General features: G+C 49.0%; 1 protein-coding gene across 4 annotated transcripts in view; it reads left to right on the top strand.

Moving 5' to 3' along the window:
- The window catches only part of RALGAPA2 (Ral GTPase activating protein catalytic subunit alpha 2), a 282,773-nt gene that overhangs the window by 247,302 nt on the left and 11,739 nt on the right, over window positions 1-23,732 (top strand). For 2 of the 4 annotated variants that reach the window (XM_024753744.1, XM_024753743.1), the window contains one exon: window positions 14,098-14,219. The exons of 1 other annotated variant lie outside the window; for it this stretch is intronic. In XM_024753744.1, coding sequence (XP_024609512.1) covers window positions 14,098-14,219 — 122 coding nt within the window. Of the gene's footprint in view, window positions 1-13,959; window positions 14,220-23,732 lie in introns of all 4 variants that reach the window. One more of the 4 variants, XR_003004326.1, reaches the window with a different exon arrangement.

The raw sequence follows: 23,732 nt of genomic DNA, 5'->3' as shown, positions 1-23,732 counted from the left end.
GAAGTCACCATTTATGCCAGATTAGCTTATAAAACTTGCCAGTTTCCTTTGTGCTACTCTTGGCTCTGGAGGGAGAGAGAAGGATCTAATTTGTCTGTTCTTACCTTCACGTCAGCAGCAAACAACAGTATTTGTGAATTAACTTAGCATGAACATTGCAAACTCTTAACTAAGATTCATACTAAACTGAGACAGTGTAAGAGAGAAGCAGAGACCAGCGCTGGGAACAGACTGGCCTGGGCTTGAGTTCGAGCCGCAGTCACGACTAGCTGGATGGTCTCGGAAGAATCATTTCTGTTCCATCTCCACCTTACCATCTGTGGGCGGAGGTTTCCAGGAGGATCCAGTGGCTCGTGGCTACAAAAGTGCAGAGCGTTATACCAACACTGGGTAGGTTGTTCTTACTTATTACATAAAGAGTGTATCTTTTATTCTAAGAGAGCTATCATCCCAACAGAACTCAGGCTAATGGTAATGTAACCTCACCACGAAGTGTTTTAGAATCCCCCCAGAATAATACTATAACACTCAGTGTGATGGTCAGGTATTGTAGAAGCCAAGACTTAGAAGAGAGCTGAGCAGCAAGGAAGTAGTTTTCTTACAGCTGAAGGAAGAATAATGGATACATAGGAGGCCCTTAGTAAATATCGGATGGATGGATGGATGGATGCGTGGATGGGTGGGTGGATGGATGGATGAATGGATGGGTGGGTGGCAGACACAATAATTGGAAGAAATAAGAAATTGAGGGAAGATAGACCTGGGCTCTCTGCTGTGCATGGCTACCTCATGGGGATCATATTGGCCTCTTGGTCTGGGGACCTGTGAAACAGTTCTGCTTCGCGTTTGAATTGTGAGGAACATCTCCATCTCTCTTTAAATAAAGTACAGAATGGCTCCAAAGGACATTTTCCTCATCTGGGCCATGTCTCGTGCCATAAATGTGAAACTGATGGCTTAATGGAGTTGCTTTTGATCTGTCAAGAAAAGACACACCTAATTCAATTTTGCTATTTTTCCAAGAGTAAGTGTCTTAATTTGCAAGAGAATGATTTGATTATAATTTTAAGTAATACTGCAGTTATATTTTTAGTCACGAAGATGATATCGAGTGACTCTATGAGACTCAAATGTGGAAAGTCCCAGAGAATTGTGTGAGTTGGGAATTTTATCTTTAATGGCATTCTGGGTTGTTTCTGTGTGTAATGTAACGAATATATTTTAGTCAGAATGAACGGGCTCTCTGACAGGGTATTTTGAATATAAAATATAAAAACAGGCAGTTTTCATTTAAAGTATAAAGTAGAATTATCCCAACATATAAAACCATATAAAATCAAGATGTAAACACCCATCCTTTTTCATCTGTATATCTTCTTTTTAAAGTGTATGTTATTGTGAGGGATTTTTCTAATTCTGATCTTTGTTCCCACCGGGACAGCCTTGTTTCTTTATTTCCTTCTGCATTACTCTTAAAAATGGGAAATTTCGGGCTTCCCTGGTGGTGCAGTGGTTGAGAGTCCGCCTGCCGATGCAGGGGACGCGGGTTCGTGCCCCGGTCTGGGAAGATCCCACATGCCGCGGAGCCGCTGGGCCCGTGAGCCACGGCCGCTGAGCCTGCGCGTCCGGAGCCTGTGCTCCGCAACGGGAGAGGCCACAGTGGTGAGAGGCCCGCGTACTGCAAAAAAAAAAAAAAAAAGGAAATTTCTATATACTCAAAGGTACCTTTTAAGATGTAGTGTAGATGTTGAATCTGTTGTCCTTCATGGATGGAACTGGGCCTTCTGTTGGCTGTGGCTACACCAACCTCTTCTCTTCAGGGGAGAATTCTGAGGTCGAGAGGCAGGGCCGCGTCTGGGAGCTGGGGCCCTGAGTCAGGCGCTGGGTTGGGGTCCAGGCGTTGGCATTTACCATCTCGGGGCCTGGAGCCAAACACTCTGCTTCCTGCTCTCCAACCTGCTCCTCTGGGAAAAGACAGTAACAGTACAGACCATACACGGGGTCGTGAGGATAAGTGAGGCAGATACAGCCTCCAAAAGGCCTCACACAGTGCTGGACCCTGCAAAGCCCTTGACCGTTTCCATCAGTCTCACCGTCTAAACAGAGCCTGTGATGGGGGAGCTCACACTCGGGGCACCTTTGGATTTCTGTGCCACCCACAGGCACCTCACCTGAAGGGCTGTCAGAACAGGACTCGTCTGAGTTCGTGAAAGCGTGTCCTGTACTCCGTGAGGTGCCCCGTCTCTGAGAACCTGCAGCATCCGTGCTGGATGCTGGCACCAGGCGTCCCCCAGGCCTCCTCGGCTTCATCAGACGGCGTGTCCCTCCCCCGCCAGGAACACACGGCCATAGGCGGGTCCTTACCCAGCGCTCTTCACTGGGGCCTCATGAGGAAGTGCCATTTCTCTCCTTTTCTTGGAAGGTGCTGGAAGGACCACTCAAGCACCTAGACTCTCCTCTAGACAAACTGTTTATGACAGAACTGTGTGTATGTATTTTTTTTTCCCTGCACAGCCTAGAACTAAGATAAGCAGAGGTCGTAGAACGCCACATCGAGTCCCTGTGAAACCAGAGTCATTCCAGTAACCCCTGGGAAGTCTGGCCAACCTTGAAGGCAAAGCACAACAATTTCCCACTACATGATTTAGGTGACTTTGTATGCTTCCTGAGCATCACTTTGTTTTAACCTAACACTGATCCAAATGCTGAGACAGGTGTAAAAAGAGTAAAAGAGATGCTTTTTGCCCTCCAGCTGCTCAAAACCCCTTTCCCGGTCACAGAGCGAACAAGACTGGGGTTCTCCGGGCTTCTCTGGCCCCTGTGGTCAGCTCGGAGCCCAGATCCATTGACAGGCCCGGCCGTGCCCACAGATGAGCAGCCCTTCAGAGGGCTGCCTCCGGGGCCACTCGGCAGGACAGCTCAACCCTTGTGTCGGCTTCGCGTAACCTACGTGCACCCCTGGCATCACACACTGTTTCTAATTGCCAGAAATTAGTTGCTTTAATATTATGTGGCAAACACAGTTTTGCTCCTGCTAACCACGGAGGAGCTTTGCATTATTAGAATTCCCCCAAATTTCCAGTTAGGTTTCGCTCACTCGGGCAGTATTTTTTCGCTCTAAGTGATAAGTCTGTGGGTGTATTGAGTTTCAGGCACAGGTCAGCTGCTGTGGTTCAGGTGTGCTGTGAGTGACGCCCTGTTTGACCCACTAGAACTGAGTCTGGATGGGCCCCGGGAGGCCAGTTTGCCCCCTTCACAGGCGCTGCTGTCCTCAGTTTCCAGGTCGCTTGCATTTGGTAAACCCCTAACTTTTCTTGGAGTTGCTTCTTGTCATTTGATAATTTGGTATTAAGATGAGTATCTTCCTGGAAAACTCAGATGCCATTAAGCTATAATTATTTCACAGAAATATAGAAATACTATTTTCTGTTTTCAGATACAGTCTTATTTATCATTTTTAAATACAGCTCGAAGTTTTTAAACATCGTAAAAAGGAGTATTTCCTCAAAATTGTTTTTGGAAATGAAAACTCAAGAAAATCTGTACAGAGCTTGGTGCAAATACTTGGGACTGCAAAATTTAATTCTGCCTGAGCCCACCCTAATTTCATCTGGGCCCAGTGGGTTGGTGACGGACTACAGTTGAGAACATTTCAAGAAAATTATAAGCAGAACATCTGCCACAGAAGACTTTTTTTGTCCTTTTTGGTTTTGTTCTCTTATCTATCGTGTATCATCATGAATCCATTTTACTTTTAGAATCAACCCGGATAGAAACCAAGCCATAGGTCACATGGAGCTGGCTTTCTTCTCCATAGTGACAGTGGTTGAGGACTAAATATTGGATGATTTAGTTCAAATTACGTTGCACTAAATAATACCTGTCACATTTTTTTTTTTTTCCTTTGCGGTACGCGGGCCTCTCACTGCTGTGGCCTCTCCCATTGCGGAGCACAGGCTCCAGACGCGCAGGCTCAGCGGCCATGGCTCACGGGCCCAGCCGTTCCGCGGCATGCGGGATCCTCCCGGACCGGGGCACGAACCCGTGTCCCCTGCATCGGCAGGTGGATTCCCAACCACTGCGCCACCAGGGAAGCCCTCACATATATTATTTAATAACTTGTCCCTTACAGTCAGCGATGATAGAGTTTAAAATCCACGTGTACTGCTGTTTAATTGGCGACCCTTTTTATTCCTTGCCGCAAAGAGAGTCTAAGACAGAGACAGTTCCGCATTTCTAATTGTTTTCCATTTGGTTGTAACTTCGTGGATATTAAACGCCAACGAATTGTCAGCACTGGTCATTTCTGTAACTGACATTGAGAGCACATTTGTTAGCTCCTAACACACCGTATCTCTGGGATGAGTGAGAACCTGTGAAAGAGAAACAGTTCAGGTGACACCGAGTCCCTTCCACCCAGAAACCAAGTTATTGGCATCAGCCTGGCCGACTGTGGTCCGTACTGATCAGTCACTTCTTGGGTCCTTTCATCAGCGAAGCAGCCAGCGGGGTCTCTGCTGTCTCTGCTCCTTCACTCGACAGTGCGGCCTCTAGATGGGAAAGAGGCCAAACGCCTGTTTTTCTCATCACTTACGTTTTTACTGAGGTGAGGCTTGGAGGGACGGTGTCACAGGGCCCTTTCTTGCCTGGTGATTTACGGAAGGTGCGACACACGGGGCGCCGGGGAGGACGGAAATGGAAAGCACGTGACTGCGGGTGTGCTCCTCCCACATGGGTCCCTGCGAAGAGCTGATGTGAACATTCCTAATCAAACTGTACATCAGCCCCTCGCACCCTCGGAGCATCTCCCATCCTAAGAGCAAGACCTTCCTTCCCTACGCCTATGAGCAGACCTTCTCCAAAAGTCTGTAATTTAATAGCCTGAAGAAAATCTATTTTTCCCCATTTCCATTTGCTCTGGTCATTTCCTCAGAATTATTCTTAAACTTGGTTAAATGTGTCTTTTCTCCTTTCTTAGCAGTGGTGCACTGTTTCCTCTCCAGGAGTGTACCATTAGGTTCTGAGACCTAATCTAATATCTTATGCGTTTAATTTCCTTCTCCCAAACATCTATCTCTTCAGCTACATTGTTCAGTGAAGTCGTCCTCTTTATCCGTTTCCAGGCTGTGACATTTACTTTGAATGATTCATTTACTTGGGGTCTTAAAGAGTCCTAGAATTTCAATTTGCATTATATTTGAAAGACAAACAAAATCTTCGTAAAAATGATGTATGGCTTTAGGCTGTACCTGGCACCTGCTCCTGTCTTGATTTATTATGGAATTTCATCCATTTATTTCGGATTATCAAATGCCAGCCCAGCCCACCTGTGGAGCATCCCTCCCTCCGGGTGGCAGGTACCAGGGAAGAGGTTAAGGGAGCAGACACGAGACGTGAGCGGAGGCCCCTCCCTCCAGAAACACATGGCCCCGGGCTCCTGCCCTCCCTCTCCCGTCGTCTTGTTCCCTCCTCCGCGGGCTTCTGCCCCCGCTCCGAAGTGGGGAGGAGGGAGTTCCCAGCGTGCGTCCTCCCCTGGTCTCCTCCAGGACCGGCTCCAAGTCCGTGACCCAGGGCCGTTCATCCGCAGCCCAGGCCTCAGCCGAGCCTCCTCCCCAGCACTGCTCCCCCGACACCTTCAGGCCCTGCACACTCCCATCCCCTCTCCATCGTCTGCATCAGCGTCTGCACGTAAGCCACGGCCCCGCGGTCTGGCCAGAGCGAGTGTCCCCACGCCCACCAGAGCACCTCCATTCCCCTCCACCTCTGCTCTCCAGAGGCCCGCATCTCCTCCCTCTTTCTGACTAGTCGCCCTTCCTCTGGGCCCTTCCACACGCGTCCCTCCCCTTGTTCCATCCCCACCGCTCCGCCCAGCCCCATGACCTCTCAAGTACAGAGTAGACCTGGCTGCTGCTGCAGAACCTCCAGCGGTGGTTCTCCCAGGGGCTAGAGACCCTGCGCTCCTCCCATCACCACAGGCCCTCAGGGAGCCCCTCCACCCGCTGGGTCCCTGTGCCCTATGCGGGTCCTGCCCGCCTGGCAAGTGATGAGTTTGTGGCTGTCTTTTCAGATAAGCTGTGGGTACCGTGAGGGACAGCACTGCCTCTTTTTGATCCTGGTCTCTCCAACTCCTAGAAGAACCCCTGGCACACGGTTCAGGGATCTTCCGTGAATAAACGCCACCTTTTAGCATGGCCAGGCCACCTTTCCACTTGTTCTGGATTGTGGTCAGTGAGGACCTTTTTATCAGAAGACCTTTCCCACAATGCATCGCATGTACCGTGTACTCAGAGGCATTTGGGGGGACCGTTTTTCATTGAGGTATAATTCACATACCCTAAAATTCAGTGGTTTTTAGTCTCTTCACCAGATTGCCCGATTCCAGAGCATTTTTGTGCCCCCATCCCCATCAGGAGTCACCTCATCCCCTTCTCCCCCCAGTCCCTGGCAATCGCTAATTTCTTTTCTGTCTGTGGGTTTTCTTATTCTGGACGTTTATAGGAATGGGTTCACACAGTGCGAGGCCTTTTGTATCTGGCTTCTTTCGCGTAGCATAGTTCCCTTCTCAAGTTTCACTCATGTTGTAGCATGTTCCGTATTTTATTCCTTTTTTATGAATATACGAACAAGATTACATTGTCGTCAGTTTATGGACAGTTGGGCTGTTTCCACTTAGGGGCTATTACGAATAATTCTGTTGTGAACATTTGTGTACACATTTTTGTGTGAAGGTGCATTTTCAGTTCTCTTGGGTACATTCCTAGAAGTGGATTTCCTGGATCATATGTGTAACCTGATGGGAAACTTGCAAACTTTTCTACAGTGGCTGCACCCTTCTACTTTCCCTCCAGTGCCTCCGCACCCTCACCAACACTTGTTCATTCTTGTCCTTTTGATCATAACCATCCCAGTAGGTGTGAGGTGCTATCTCACTGTGGTTTGATCTCCATTGCCCCGATGACTAAAGGGTGCTGAGCGTCTTTTCATGTGTTTGTCGGTCCTGTAGCTGTCTTCTTTGGAGAAACGTCTATTTAATTGTGCTGTATTTTATTATTGAGTTATAAGTATTTTTATATATTCTGAATATGAGATGCCGATCGGGTAAACGATTTGCAAATACATTCCCTCATTCTGTGGGTTGTGTCTTCACTCACTGACAGAGTCCTTTGAAGCACAGAAGTTTTGATTTTGATGAAGTCTAATTTTCCTATTTGTATTTTTGTTGCTTGTGCTTTTGCTGTCATACCTAAGACCAGTAGCACTTTAAAGCTTTATCCTTTGGTCAGTATTCAAAACATCACCTGAGAAATGAAAATGTGTTGTTATCATCCTCTGCATCTATTCCAGAAGCTCCTGGTCGTGGGCCCAGCAGAAGACATCAGCTCATTCATTTCCTAGTTTTGTAAACTATCCTTAGCCATTCCTTCTCAGAGCTCAGAGCCTGCCACTGTGGGCTTATCATCGTCCTAGGTTTAAAGTATATCTGTGGATATATTCAGGGGCGCTTTCCTGCACCCACAGCTGTCCTAAGTAATCTCCTTCTCCCCGGGTTTCTGTGAGCCCGGGGTCTGTCCTTGTGTGAGGAGTGTCCACTCTCTCACCTGTACCTCTTCCTCCCGCGGTCACCCGGTTAGGCTGCTTCCTCCCCTGCCTCTGCTCCACACCCTCTTCCTTCCAAGTCAGGGACATCCACCAACCTGACCATATATATGTCATTCACTTCTGGAATTAGGTGAAGAATAAGTCTAAAATATTGAGACGTTTGTAGAAGCCCGTTGCTTGAACATAGAGATGCAAGTCAGCCTCAGCCTCTACAAACCTTGAGGGTGCTCTGGACTTGCCTCAGTGCTGGCACATCTTCTAAGGGTGAGCAAAACACCTTGGGAAGACACTACTGCTCCCATGCCTCAGACCATGCAGGCCTCCAGTGACCCAACCAAGCCTTTTCAGCTGCACCTTCCGCCCTTCCTGCTGCCATGTGACTCCAGCCTCCTTCCCCTGAAACTCCCCGCTTCCAGCTCCTGACTTCTGGTGCCAGATATGCTCTTACCATCCCCGCTCCCGGCCCGCACAGTGGTTAACCCCTTCCCTGCCACCTCTTCAGAGAGCCTGCCCCTCTTGTCGCTATGTCCTACCTGGCACTAACGTGAGGACAGTGGGCCTTAGCTTGCAGGCTTGTCCCTGCTGGAACGCAGGCTTGGCGAGGGCGGGGACAGCATCTCTGACCTTCTCCCAGTTGCGTGCCCATCACTGGGCTCACGTGGGCGCTCAGTACTCATTTCTTGAATGGGTGAACACTTGTGTGAAGGTGGACTTGCTTTTTGGAAAGGGCAAAGTCACTCGAGATCAGGTTTTCGAAGCAGAGTGAGATAATACGGAGAAATCATACGCATGGGTCCACGGATATCTGTGAGATTTTGACCACTGTCTAGTTCAGCCCATTCTGTTGTCCTTGGTGCATAGCAATTCTAGCAAAGAATTTCTGTAGGAGAATTATTTTTTTTGCAGTCGTACCCCCAGCCCCCTGAATGGTGTGTGTATCCATGTTTGACGCAAGCTCTTTAAATCCCACCTGTCAAAGTTCTCCGTGACATTCTGAAAATTTTGAGCTCTAATATTTTGGTCTATCTCTGGAACTAATAAAAATAGCTAGGCCCTGGTGGCCTAATGGTTAGGATTCTGGACTTTCACTGCCATGGCCCGGGTTCAGTCCCTGGTCAGGGAGCTGAGATCCCTCAAGCCACACACTGCAGCCAAAAAACAACAACAACAAAAATAGCTAATATTTTTAGCTAATATTAAAAAACTAAAAATGGCACTGGCTGTTTTCTGCTTTCTTCGTGTCTGAATCAAATGGACTTTTCTACCATCATTATCCCTAACAACCAACATACCTTTCCTATCCCCCTGCCCCTTTGGCTTAAAGAACCTCATTCTGTCCTTTCAGTGGGTAAGAAAGGATCCACTTGTTTTGTGCTATATTCCATCGTCACCAGATGCTTATTTTTATTAGGAACTGTTTTATACATACTAGAAAACATATAACATTTACCCCCTCATGTGCACCAACCGATGTGTTTGAGACCCTCCCATGTGCCACCTCCACCCCCACCCCTGAGATAACGCTGGTTAGAGTTTCACTGCGTACGTGTGCATCCCTCAGTAATATGTTTCACTTTGCCTGCGCAAGCTCAGCGGCCATGGCTCACGGGCCCAGCCGCTCTGCGGCATGTGGGATCCTCCCAGACCGGGGCACAAACCCGTGTCCCCCACATCAGCAGGCGGACTCCCAACCACTGCGCCACCAGGGAAGCCCTGCCTGTTTTTAACTTTTATGTAAATAGAGTTTCACCGTGTGTGTTCTTCAGTAACTTGCTTTTTTCATTGAATGTTGTTTTGAGTTTCATTCATGCTAATACACAGACCTGTAGTTTATTTTCAGTGCTGTATAGTTTTCCACCACGCAGCTGCATTTATCAGTGGGTGTCCAGAGGCCCCCTCCTCCAAGGCCCTGTCCACTCTTGGGAAGTACAGAGAAGGTCCAAGCAAGAAGGGTTTCAAGGTTTGGGAAAAAGTACAATCTGCAACATGGCATCTTTCAAACAGTTCTCTTGACTCCTTGAATTTAAAAAAAAAAAAAAATGGAGTTATCCCAAGATTTACTCCCAGATAACTTTTTGGCTTTGAATAAGCCAAAAACTGAAGTAATTGTTATTTTTATGAATGTATAAAGTCAGCGTGGTCTGTGGGTATCAATGCAGCTTAAACCTATGTACTCAAGTTTCAGTTATAGGTTGACTTTTATGCCCATATATATTTAAATCAGTTGATTTATTCTCATTTGGAGTTTAATTCCCAACCTTGCATAAGATCATGAACTTAGAATTTATGTGTTTTAGAATTTACGATATTAGCTGAAAGCAGTAAAGTTAGAAGCCCCGAGTTCTAGTCCCAGTTGCACCCCTGAGTGACTGTGACTCTAGAGAAATCACTTGAGCTCTTTGAGCATCCATTCTTGATCAGTAACATGGAGACCACAGGACTCACCCCAGCTCACGGGGGTCTAGCATAAAGGAGGCTGTTGCCTAAAGCCTGACGCGGAAGACCCCCTCATTTAACCACCATGTTCTTTCTGGAAGACAAACTCATAAACCCACATTGGGGATGAGGGGGAACAGGCAATCCACATTTATGGTGCTTCTCTTGTGTGCTGGGACCTGGTCAATGCTTCCTCCGATGATTCTATCCAATCTATCTAATCTTCCCACAGCCCCGAGAGCTGATGTCAGCGTCCCCACTGTACACAGAAGGCAGCCGAGGCTGGGGACTGGGGAGGAGTTGGCGGGTGGGGTTCCAGCTCCAGCCCATCCTCCTGCGAAGAGCAAGCTCCTTTCTCACTGTCATGCTGCTACTGTCATTGCTAAAAATTAAAACAAAAATAATCAGAATAAATTTGGGGGCTTGGCTTTGGATTCTAAGGCTCTTGCAGCCCAGCAGAGTTTATCTTGAGGGTTTAGGAAAGTTCTCTTGGAGGTTTGGGGGAAAATGTAACCAGTGAAGACATATGGCCTCTTTATTCAAGTGGAGGAATATTGAGTAGACAGAGTAGGTCATTAAAAAACCCGAAAATATCCGGAAACCGAGATGGATTTCTAGTTAGTAATGTGAATGTTCTCTGAATTGAGGAATCAAGGGGAAATTTTCTCTTTAAAAGGTACTGTGTGTGGTATTTAATGAGGTAATAATTCAGGACAGAATATAAGTTTCACATTTGTTAGTGGACTTGCTGACAGCAGAAGGGCAAAGGCTGGTACTGAAACAGGTATTGGATGCGTGACCAGGTGCCTCCGTAGCCACCTGCTTCTGGTCAGAGGTCACTAATCACCCACTGCCTGGCATTACTTCAGCATTCAGTTCATGTCTCGTTTTGTTTTTGTTTGTTTGTTTGTTTGTTTCTGCGGTACACGGGCCTCTCACTGTCGTGGCCCTTCCCGCTGCGGAGCACAGGCTCCGGACACGCAGGCCCAGCGGCCATTGGCTCATGGGCCCAGCCGCTCCACGGCATGTGGGATCTTCCCGGACCGGGGCATGAACCCGTGTCCCCTGCGTCGGCAGGCGGACTCTCAACCACTGCGCCACCAGGGAAGCCCATCAGTTCACGTCTTAACATGTCTTATGCATGAAGAGACAAACCTTATAAAGCCTTTGATGTCTAAATTATAAATGCCTTTTTGAATAGAAAGCAACCAGCATTGAAGCCCTAAGGATGTTAGGTAAGAAAATGATGGAAGACACTGCTCCTGGTTAGTTGCCCTTACTAGTAGTGCTACTAACGAATTCCGTTAAGATCCCAGAGCTACATTTTCTTAAAGGTACTTAAAAAAAAAAAAAAAAAAGATTTTGGCACGCATGAGCTCCTTGGCCGTTTCTAAATGGTGCCAGAGTTGGGGTGATGTTTGTTTTCTCTTTGTCATGGCGTTTACATGCCCTGGCTTGGGCTGTGAGTGCAAACGCATTTCATGCTCTCCGGGTCTCACCCCATTCCCTAACAGATGTTTGTCTGAGAGACGACACCCAGTTCAGCACAGTGTAGCCCAGCCTGGGGTGGGGCGTGTCTGCTCCACGTGACAGCCAGGGAACCTTCTAGGAAGCAACCCTTCCTCGAGGACCCTGTTCTGGACACACCTTCTGTGCTCTCCCATGGTACCTCCATTGAGGAGTCAGACCATAAATAGTTATTGCACCTGAGAATCTCAAAACTGGATTATTAACCCGAGAGTCCAGTGCTGGATTTGCCCTCAGGAGCCCAGATCTCTCAGCCTTGACAAGGGACAAATTTATGGACAATAGGAGAGTGTCGCTCAGGACGGGGCTGCCAGGCCACCCTGTGGGTCCTGTAGGTGGTGGTGTACACGGCGTCCCGTTGTGGTAGATGGTGAGCTCGGTCAGCGTCGCGGCCGCCCCTCCAGATGCGTGGCCTCCGCCGTGTCTTCAGCCCAGCGCATCCTCACGTCCGAGCACCGTGTGTGGGTGTCTGGGCGCAGCGGGGCCTCGGGACCCAGCAGGACGGGCCTGCAGAGGCCGAGAGCAGGCTGCACTGAGAGGGGGCCGGGAAGGGGCGCTGACAGGGCCACAGGCTCAGGTGGTCTTCAGCCGTAAGTTGAGCTCAGCTTTTTGAGTAATTTGTCACGCCTGGCTTGGCCCCTGCTGGGCCCGCACGTGCCAGTTCAGTGTCACAGTGCCTGTCCGCCAGCCGGCCGGCCAGGCCTAGCGTCCTGCTGTTCGCGGCCCAGCGGCTCGGAGGGCCGCACTCCGTGACAGCCAAGTGCTGTGCAGAATAAGCGTGTTCATAATGAGACGTGAATGGCATTAGCGGGTCCCTCCAGGCCCGGGCGGCCTGTCCGGGAAGGCGAGTCAGCCGGAGTTCAGCCCGCCACGCAGGCTCACGCAGCCAGGCCTCAGGATGCCGTGAGCATCTCTGTAAACCTTCATGTATCATCCGAGGGGCCACTGTTGAACCTGTAAACTCATGTTCCTCTTTAAAATTGCATAGAGCCAACCTGCAGAGAAATTCTGGAATAGCGCAGCCCAGGAAAGCTTTCCCCAGCGATGGGCGTGTCCTGTATCTGCACAACCCAGGCCGGTGGCCCCTGGCCACACATGGCTGCGCGTGCTTGAGATGCGGCGAGTGGGACAGAAGAACCGAAGTTCTATTTCTTTGTATTTATTAATTTAAATTTTGGTGTAGCTAGGCACCTACGGCTCGTGGCTACCATGTTTGCACAGCCAGCCCTAGAATGTCTCTGGTCTCCTCCCAGGGAGAAAACCTTTCCCTGAATGTAATTAAAGGAGGAGGGGAAGAGCCTATCCCAGGAAACTCGTGAGCATCCTCTGCCAAAAGAAGAGAAAAATATTCTCCTCTTTTAAAACACACGCTTATCGACAGCTTATTGGAAGGGCGTAATTTTCCCCAAGTTACAGTTTTAAAAGAGGCCATTTTGAAAAGATCGCTTTAAAATATGGTGAGAAATGCTAGAATTATTTTTGCCCTTCTGGAGCTGCAAATAATAAACTGGCGGTGACCCGCATTCCCCCTGTTCCTGGAGAATTAGCACGATTTTCAAAAGACTAAAACGTGTCTCTTAACTTTTGCGTTGATCACGGGAAGGCGGGGTAAGACATCACACCGACTCCCCCGGGTGTTAATTCATAAAACCCTACGTGTGGCACCTCCATCCGCTGTCAGATTGTCCTGACGTTATCCTGTTATTGGGAGGCATGATTCACCTTCCGAGGAAACAGAAGCCACACACAAAAGGGGAAGATTTGCTTTCTGCCCTGTGAAAGGCTGCCACACGCAGGGGTCCTATTAAGACAGCTGGAAAGTTCCTTCAGCGTGTTACGCTTCTAAGTTTTATTGGTGACTGGTTTTTGATTACACATTTGAATGTGTGTGTTCCAGACTGCAGTTTTAATTAAAAGGCAATAGTCTTCTTTTTTAATATTGCATTGTGCACTCCCTGCTAGATTCTCCCCACTTATTCTTATTTTCTAATGCTCGTGGCTTATCTCGGCTTGAGGCTCTGGTGCCCTTCAGAGCATACCTTCCTGGCCTTCCCTCTCCCCAGTGGTCTTATTTTTTAAGTGTGTGTCACCAATTATTGCTTGGAGTATCGATTCATTTTATCAGTAGGCTGAGAAGAACGTTTCATCCACAGAACTAAGAAGGGGCGATCCAGCGCTGTCCCACGGTTGTGGATAGAAAGGGATGAGGCCGCTGCCAACGTCTCTGTTTTTGTTTGTTCCAATCCAGTTGATGACCTCTTGCTGTGATTCTGGAACTATTGGTTTATATATTTTTTCAGTGATACTAGTTTGGGTGCAGTTGAAATCTAAGGGAAACTTAGGCCTCCAAATTGGAATGTTCTCATGAATTATGACTAATATTTAATTCTCCAACAGGATGTTCACGAACTTGCAAGGTACCTCTTCCCACACAAGTGTAAAAGATGCATGATTGTATTTAAAACAAAGTGAACGCTGTCACTGTTGTGCGTGTCATTCTGCATGAGCACTTGTTTCCTTAACCGAGTCCTGCAGCTACGAGGAGAGAGCTCTGTATCTCGAAGCAGTAATCCAGAACCATCGCGAAGTCATGACGTTTGAGGATTTCACAGCCCAGGTCTTCTCCCCGTCTTCTAGCTACTCCGTCAGCGGGACTGGTGAGTGGCCGCTTTATTCTCCCCTCGTGCCCTCCAAACGCTCGAACCGCAGATGTACACCTGTTTTTCACAGATAAATGCTTTCAAATTTACGAAGCAGCGCATTCTCCCCCTGAATCCACTAATGAATATCAAAAGGAGTGATGACATTCATTCTAATTTGTTTTGTATCCAAGCTGTTCGCCGGTCCTTTTCTCCCGCCATTCTGTTAACCTCCGCATCCAGCAAGGTTAATGCACTTGTTGTCAGTCATGTGCTCCGGTTCACTTGGGGGGGTGGGTTGTTTAAGAGCGATGCCCGAATCAGTGCTTACTTGTCAAAAAAGAGTTCCTCACCGTTGAAGCCGTTGCCACTGATGCTTAATGGGGATTATGCTGCTGAGACGCTCGGGTCAGGGATTAATGCGGGAGCAATGAGAGGACAGTGTCCCTTGGCCATGGTGACCAGCGCGACGAGCTTGCTTTCTGGAGCGGTCTGCGTCCCCGGGACCATCCGCCGAGAACAGCACCTGGTGTGGACCTGCTCCGACACTGGCTCACAATCACTTTCACTTATTAGGCCAGTGGAAATTTTCAAAAATGTTGTTTCTAGGTTTTACTCTTTTTATATTTCCAATTTAGGAAAGAAAAAAAAAATATGCGCTGGCCCTTAAACTGATGATATGATTACCGTGGGGTTATTTTTCCCAAAGAGTAGAATGACTTGTAAATTTCTGTATGTAATTACAGATTAATTGCCTTTCAGAAAGCAAATAGGATATGGAGTCAATGCACGTTGAAATCCTTGATGAGGGGCTTCCTTCCTCTTCCACTAGGGCGGGCACAACTGTTAGAGGGCCTAATAGATTTCTACCCCGTGTCCGTTGCCTCTGATCGCCGCCTGGCTTCCCCCATCCTGACTTGTTAACAAATATCTTACACACAAAGTGAAAAAAATTAAATTCGGTGAAATAAATCACTTACAAATAAAATCAGCCATGCATCACTGTTGAGCATCGCTGGCTCCAGTCCTGGCCTCCCTGAGCTTTGTCGGGAGATAAGAGGGAGAGGCTGGCCCCGCACGGGGAGCCAGGAGCAGCAGGCAGAAGGCCTGGGAGATAAGCGGCCACGGAGGTGCGGGAGCCGCGAGATTAACATAATCACGCCTCTGCTTCCCTGGCGAGGCGTCCAGAAACACAGGGATGGCCTCTATTGATCTTTGTTGAACTGGAATACTAAGCAACGTGAGAAAAGCTTATAACTTAAAGCTTTGATTAATGTTTCTTACATTAAAAAAGTAGAACAGCTGTGAATTGAATTCTTTTATACACTCTGCCAACATTCTATCTAAAACCAAAAAAAACAAAAATCGGTTTCAAGGGAAATGAAGATTTCATACCCAGTCTGGCTAGAGGTTTAAAAATCACTTCAATTTATAGGTGAGAGAACATGAAGGATCCAGAGCAAAGCTAGTTTTTTAAAGATCTCATTCAGCTTTTTCCCATCCTCATGAAGTACTGGGACTGACGTTTTTAGTGCAGCATAGTTTGTTTTTTTTTTTAATCTCGAGAAGCCTTTTTGTTTTTTAAAATTAAAAGAAATTAAGTCATAACTAGATGTTTCCACTTCTTAACTGTTATGTTCTTAAGGCTCTTGATTAAGATGTTATTGAAACCAATATTGAGGAACTTTATTTTCTATGTATATTTTAGTCTCTATATAAATTAATTTGCTCTTTCCCAGAGGTTCATAATTATTTAAAGCAGTTCAAATGAGTCCATGTGTGGGTAACATCTTAAGTGAGCCTCTAGGAGTGATTTGGGGTTTTTAAGACTTGCCGTTTGGAGACAGGCTGCTATAAGAATGTCACTGAACAGATAAAGGTTCTGACAGCTCGTTAAGAGTGGGCATGGGAACCTGTATGAAAGGAACATGAGACCAAAGATGAGATATCAAGACAAATGCCAGTCCTTCCTCTTTTCAAATTATTGACAGCCGTATCACATGTCATAACACGCAGGGTTCAGGGTAGTCTGTGTGGAGTGATAACATTTTCTACACATACAGCCCCAACCCATGAGCGCCATTATAAGTCTGGGCTTAACGTTCTCTTTCAGTGCTTTGCGTATCTGCCCACGACACCCATCAGGAAAGAGCTAGAAATGAACTTGCTTTGCCCAGGACTCTGAGGGGCACATCTCTATCCCATTTACAGGCCCACTTTCAGAACCACATCCTCGTTTTCAGACCAGTTTTGCTTTTGAGGAATCCCTATTCCCTGTCAGTTACCACTTTGACAGATGAAAACATTTTTCACTGTGTTTTATTTTCCTGGGACAAGTACAGTCAAACCCAGATGAGCCAGGCAGCTTAAACTAAGAAATGGAGGTGAGGCCTGCTCTTCCAAGCGACAAGCCAGCTGGAAAAATTGACCCCGAGCGGCTTAAGCTCCCACAGCGCTCTTAGGATCCGATCACACCATCTCAGCAGCGGTGTCTTCAGAGCAGGGCCTCAGGCCCCCGCTCACAGGCACAGTCTGAGGAACTCAGGGCTCAGATCTTCTTTGTGTCCTTGCAGCAGGGCCCTGTGGTCAAGCACAGGGACAGTGGCCTGAGCACTGTGTTCGGCCCACACTGTACCCTGGGAAATGCCTCCCCTGCTCCCCGGGCTCCCCTACCTCAGCACTGACGCCTGTCACCCAGGGCAGCCCAGAGGGGCATCTGGACTCACTGTCGACACCAGGACGTAGGACCTTCTATTGTTAGGCTAACAGGTGGGTGCTCAGCTTATTAAAAGAGGTTCAAAACAACTATTTTCCCAGTCAGAAAAATGTTATTTTAAACACCTCCTGCCCTGTATCTCTTCTGCCCATTACTCATGTTGATAACGCCCAGAGCATAAAAGGTATTTGAGCTGACTTTCCACCCAGCTCTGTAGTTTGCATCTCTTTTGACTCCTTCCTTATTGACCAGCAATTTCTAAAAGGTGACCAGTGATAAAATACAGGCTGCAGTGAACACACACACACACACACACACATAAGTACATATCTGTGTTTTATGCGTGTATTTATATGTGCATTTCACACACATACACACACACACACATATACATGGGGGTGAGAGACTAAGTTTGTGTTTTCAAGCATGTTTCCAGACAAGGGGGTGGCAGAGAGGCCTTTAAAGAGTTAACTGGAAGGGGAGGGACTGATGTAATCACTGCAGCTCATAGCCAAGTGCATCTGTTCACCATGAGGTCATTCTTCTGCATGCTAATGATTTGGAAAATCAAGTCTAATGCTTGACATTATCGGAAAGGCTATAAATAGTACAAATCTTTACTTTTTGGAAGCTGCTCTTATAAACTAAAGGAGAAAAAAAAAGAGGGACTTTAGCGTGGACTTGAGATTTTTTTTTCCAGAGCTGCTTTAAAGATCGTGTCTGGACCTTAAAGTCTTGGAGGAATCCACTTATGTCTGTTGATAAATGAATCCCCAAATCACTATTACAGTCACAGCTAGCAATTTGGGAGTGCAGGACTATTGGCATGTGTACTTTGATGTCTGATTGTAAGCATTTTCAAGTACCTTGCTCAGAAGTTGACAAAGATGGGTTTTTCTCAAAGAATGCCTAAAACCAGGTTAAACGAGGGGTCCTTCTCTGGAAACGTGAATTGACCGCGTTTGCTGAAGATGGCTTTCTGCTTTAATGGTGCTGTCGAGAGCCAGCAGAGGGAGCACAGATCTTTGTTTATTTGTTAGCTCTGCATAAACACATCTGATTTCTCCAGATCTGGTCGGAAGCAATTCCTCCTTCACAAAAGGCTGGATTGTAAAGGCTCCAGGATTTAGAGCAAGTGGAAGGAAATTCCTCACCAGGCCCCATCAGACTCTCTGCCACTCTTCACGTAGGTCATATTTGGAGCTTAAACCAGATTAGCCTGAGTCGGTGTCAGGCTGCTGCCACCGCTGCGGCTACTGTACCAGAATGGCAGACTTGCATCTGCATGCCCAGGAGGGTGCACTCTTGGAAAGGCTTACTGTGCTCACCTACCTGACGAAAAAGACTTGTCATTCTTTTCTACAACAAAATCACTGTTTTAAGTTTGCAGAAGCTATCAGAAGACCCTGCCTGGGATCACTGAGTCATTCTGGTAGCCAGTAAGTGTCCCCGTGAGACTGCAGATGTGTTACACATTGGCCCCAAAGTGAACATGGCATGTGGATGCTACACAGCCGGATAGCCCACCAGCCTTTGCCTCGAGGAGGAAGCTGCACCCAGCTCTCATTTGCTAAGACCCCCAATGGCAGGTGTCCTAGCCCTTCTTCAGTGACCCCGTCATGGCCATTTGCTGGGCGGTAAGCCATCAAGTCAGTCGGCAGAAACAGCACAAGGTGGAACTAACTCTAACCCCCCAAAGATGAAAGGATTTCCCTGTTCCATGAGGGTGGTCACTTCACGTATTCATTCGATATGTCCCCCTCTTTCCCTCCCTCCCTCCCTCCCTGTAAAAGTGGTCTGAATAAGGTTTTGCTGGATAGCACTTCTTACATATTTGCCTTCCTCATAAATTTGCTGAAACCAGCCAAGAGCATTGTAGACCGTGAAGCTAGAAAGGGCTTCAGGAGACCCCACGTCCAGCTCCTCACATTCTGGTAAGCACCAGCAATGAGGAACGACCCGGGGCACCAGCCTCAGCCCCTCCACTCTCTTCTCCTCCTCTCTGTGAGGTCAGCACGCGTATCAGGACAGCATCCCAGGCTCAGAGGGTGACCGCTTCCCTCGGCCCCCGCTGCCCTGGGTAGTTTGTCACCTAACACTAGTTGTTGGTGACCTTGGTCACAGAGCTCCTGACCAGCCAGTGAGAAGGGAGTTTTTCAGTTTAAACAACCCGTGCAGCCTCTCTGGGAGGAGAGAAGCGAACACTGTCTCAGTGTGTCTTTTGGAACCGAGCCTGCTGGGGAAAGCTATTTCTCCTTCTTTGTGGTCCTGCAGGAAGTCTTCATGAGATAAGAGTGGGGTTTCGGAAAGACGCTGACAGGACCGCAGGAACTGGGGCTCCCAGTGCATGCCCTGTGATGCTGTGGGTTCTGTTCCTTCCTGTCATGGTGACAGTTTCTGCGTTTGTTGGCCGGTACGCCCGTGGGACCGTGAAGGTCTGTGGGGTCACCTAGCAGCTGTAGCTACAGAATCCTTCTAACCGACCACGTCGAACATATCAGGGAACTGAAGCCCAGAGTATGCCCCGACTTCATATAGTCAACAGACGCACATCAGATGCTCCCAGGTGCCCGGGTAGGTCAAGCTCTAGGGCTCCAGGGGGCCATCCCAAGGCCGCGAGGGGCTTCAACGTTCTGGGGGTGCTAGGAACGCAGCAGGATCCGGGCCCCGAGTACTGGAGTGGAGGGAGAAGGTGGAGCCGTCAGCAAGCCGCGGGCCACCCTTCGTGTCCCGGGGTTTGTATTTTCCTCCCTTGGTGCCGGATACAGTGCGGGCTGGCCTGCCCTTGCTCCATCCTCAGATCCCACTGTCTTCCTGTCCCCCGACCCCACGCTCAACACTGGCCAGAACCTTCCAGTTCCAGCCTGGAGCCAGCCTCCCCAGCTGCAAGGGGGATGTGTCCTATGAGAGGCCAGGCTCTGATGTCCCCTTTGTCCAGCCTGTGGCCTCGGTCAAGTTCATGTTGCTCTGCAGCCCGTAGTCCAATTCTGTAAAATGGGTCTAACAGCAGTACCTTCTACATAGTACCCAATGATACGAACCGAAGGGCATTCGTAAGGCTCAGCAGGTTAGTATGTGTAAGGGGCTGAGGATACTGCCCGGCACGTAGCAGCCCTCCACAGACGTCCCCTGGGCGGTCCCCTCACCACCCCGCCAGTCTGGGTTTTTCCTCACTCTGTCCTGTGCCACCCTCTTCCCTCCTGTTTCCACGTGGAACTTGTGCCTCCTGGTTCTTCCTCTTGTCCTGGAGTCCCCTCCGCCTGCGTTGGCCTGTCTCTTGGCGGGGGCGGGGGTGTGTGTGTGTGCAAATGGGGCCACTACCCATGAGATGCTGGCCAAACATCCCTCCTGTGGGGACCGTCCCAGACGTCAGAGCCACGGCTACAGAGCAGGACAGCCCAGAACTATACCCAGGCCATCCACAAGTGTCCCCCAAAAACAAGTTCTCTGATGTTGCTGTCTGTTCAAGAGCTCGGGGCCACCCACTCTGCCCACAGCGCGCTGGGCTGTATCTAAGCCGCGTCGCCACCTGGCCTGAGAACCACTGACCACCCCGCAGGGGCTGTGAGACCCAGCTGCTCCCTCCCTCCCACGTCACCAGTCGGCTCAGCCTGACCCCTGTACGTGACACTTCTTTAAAAACTTAAAATGTATCTTCTAAGACAGATGGTAAAGCATCCATAGGAATTTTTTTAACCCATAATCCCATACCCGAACCCAGTGGTGCTGGCTCAGCTGTGCACTGGGTCACCCTTGAAGCCATACCATGCAGATGGTCCCTCCACCAGAGATTTGGAGTTTTTGGCCTGGGCATGGGTGGGAACTTGCTTTTAAAAACTAAGCAGTGCTGAGAACCACCGCCCGCACGAAGGCAATTCTGTGATACTTCCATCCTTGGTCCAGCTCCCTTTAACTTATCTCACTTCTTGATTTTTCTCAGCACATGGAAGGCAGGCTTTGTCTTGTGTGTGTTTCTTCTATCGATAATGGGCTGTAATCTCTTTAAAGAATGATGCGTAAGTTTCTTTCTTACGTCATATGCAATAGGATTGCAGTAGAAATGCAGGCAGGAAGGAGTCTGGCTGTTGCTTTAAGGGGTCCAGGCATCTCTAGACCACTGATGTGTGTGAGGCCTGATGCAGGAGCCAGACCAAACACCTGGAATCGGCTGTCATTCTCCGCCCCCTGACCTTCCTGGTCTCCTAGTGAAAGTGGACCAGTGAAGGGGAGCAGGGGCTCTCCGGGTGTGGAGCAGACAGGGCAGCCAGCAGCCTGGTTACTGCACAGACTGGGTACCGCAGCTGGAATAACTGAAACCTGGTTAGTGATGCTTTCCTACGTGATATTGAGGGTTTTAAAGAGAATGTTCGACTACCCTGTTTCGCACCACATTTTACCTCGTGCTTATTCATCCCTTTTTCCTCTAACACTTCTTTACTCTCCCTGGTGTCAGCTCCGGAAGAGGGAAGCAAGAGATGAGACAGTCATCTGTTCCAGTTGATCGGATAGAAAACAATGTCACCCTCTCGCAGCCGCCCCTGAACAGGACTCTGCTGCGCGTTTCAGGGGAGCACAGAGGGCTCTGGAGACCCTGCGCCCTGTCTCTCCCCTTCCCTCCTGGAGCTTGAACTCTTGTTAGGGAAAAGCAGACACTCATGAATCACCAAAATTGGCTACTTATTAATAAGCGCAGATCAGTTAGCTCCAAACCACAACTACATGTCACAAAGGTTTATCAAAAAAAAAAAATTTTTAAAAAAAAAAAAAAAAAAAAAGACATTTAGTCAGTGGCTTGGGTCAGTTGTTGAGATTTCCCTGAGCCGGCCTTGCCGTCTGCTTCGTGAGCCTGGAAAGAATGGAAACTTGCCTGATGTGTGTCAGTTGTCCCACTCGGCGTCCTGCTGGTCAGCCTGTAAGTTTCCCACGCTGGCTGAGATGGGGACTCTGAGAACTGGAAGGCTGGTGGACAAGAGAATGAGATGCAGAGAGGAAGAAACCAGTCCTTCAGAGCCAGCGGGGGGACCCTCCTGCCCCGGGCAGGCAGGCGCAGAGGCTGGTCCCAGGTTCCCGGGAAGAGGTGGGACCCGAGACGATTCGTTCCAGAGTATCGACATGACATTTAATGTGTTCCTTTGGAAGAACTTGAAGCTGCTGCTTTTTCTGTGAAATGCTGCCTTAGGTTTGCCCTGGTTTCTCAGTCTTGCAGGGTTTTAAGTGCGAACGGCACCCTCCTCCTGCCTCACTGTTAAATACGGCCCCCGGGGAGACACAGCAGTTGCCAGGAGATGGTCGGCAGGTACCAAGAATTTTTCTCACAGACAGTTTTTGGAAAAGACTCTTAAAGCTTATTTGAAATGACCTTGAGAAATTGTTTCGGAAGAGTCTGGAGCTCCTGACACCACAGGTTCACATGCCTTGTGAGCCATGGCTGGGGCCCTCACCTCCAGAAGGTTCTAGCAGGTGGAACACAGACAGCCTCGGCCGTCAGGGTGGGTTCCTGGAAGCCTCAATGGTTTTGCCTGAATTTCTATTTAGCAATAACCAAGGCAGAGACCAAACGGGACCTCTCTTAGTAACGTTGCAGACAGCTGAAGAAAAAAAGGAAGAATATTTTATACCCTCCTTTTCCTGAAGAATATATGATGATAACCAGGATATAAACCTCTAAATAGCATAGTAGAGAGAAAAACTGGTTCCTCTTTTCCCATTGGCCTTTAAAGTCCCTCGAAAGGCTTTAAGGAAGTCCCTTAAAAATGGGAAACATACCAGTCAACTTTGTAAAAAAAAAAAAAAAAAAGATTGCATGAAGCGGACAGCATTGACGTGGCCAGAATTCGTTTCTCAGCACCTGAGAAACCTCGTAGCATCAGTGCAGAGAGTGTTGAGAATGAACAGGCAGAACCCTATCCTCTGACCGCTTCCAGAATATGAATCCCAGCTGCACAGGACACACTCCACCTACCTGGGCCCCCACGCGGGCCACCCAGTATCTCTCCTCCTGAGCGGGATCGGCTGATTCGTGTGGTCACCTGGGGGTGAGGGAAGCCGCCGGGTCTTCCAGGACCCTCTGGCAAGGTTCTGCCCCTCAGCCCCGATCCTGGGCGGGACCATGAAGCACACACTGCCTTGTGTGGCTGCGGAAGTGCGCCCGGGCAGACGCTGCAGCTGGCGTGTTCCCAGCCCTGCAACCCTGCTCCCTAGCTGCGTCCCCAAGGCTGGGAGCAGCCCGGTGCCACGTAACACCAGGGCCCTCCGTGACATCGGGCGTGGCATGCAGCTGTCTGAGGCCGGGCGCTCCTGACCAGGGGTGTCTGCTGACCCAGGAGCATCAGGGACGAGGGTCCCGGAGGATAGAGGTCACCACTGAAGAAAGGAAGCAGCCAGAAATAAGGGTTCTCAGGCCACTAGGCTGACTCTACTCTCTATCCCATTACCCAAAGTCGGTGACTTGCTAGAAGCCATATTTAGATACTCGGGTCCAGGTTGGGTCCCGGGACCCCCACACCTTTGATGCAGCTTCAGTAGGTGGGGCAACAGTTCCACTTGATTGTCACACAAACCCCACGGGGCCGGGGCCTCCACACACATTCCATAAAGATTGGGGATAGTGAGGGGTGCTAAGGAGGAAAAGCACGAAGGAGGGCCAGGAGTGCTACAGACACATAAGACAGGGGTGGGGTGCACTTGAAATGGGGTGGCAGCGGCGGCCTCCCCGAGACGGTGACGTTTGCAGAAAGCCTTGAGGGAGACAAGGGAGAAGGAGCCATTTGGAATTTGGGGGAAGCAGTCTGGGCAGAGGGAACAGCACGAGCAAA

Source organism: Neophocaena asiaeorientalis, unplaced genomic scaffold, assembly GCF_003031525.2.
Source record: "Neophocaena asiaeorientalis asiaeorientalis breed wild unplaced genomic scaffold, Neophocaena_asiaeorientalis_V1.1 scaffold302, whole genome shotgun sequence".
Lineage (NCBI taxonomy): Eukaryota > Metazoa > Chordata > Mammalia > Artiodactyla > Phocoenidae > Neophocaena > Neophocaena asiaeorientalis.
The sequence above is the reverse complement of the archived record's forward strand: the minus strand, read 5'-3'. Positions and strand labels throughout refer to the sequence as shown.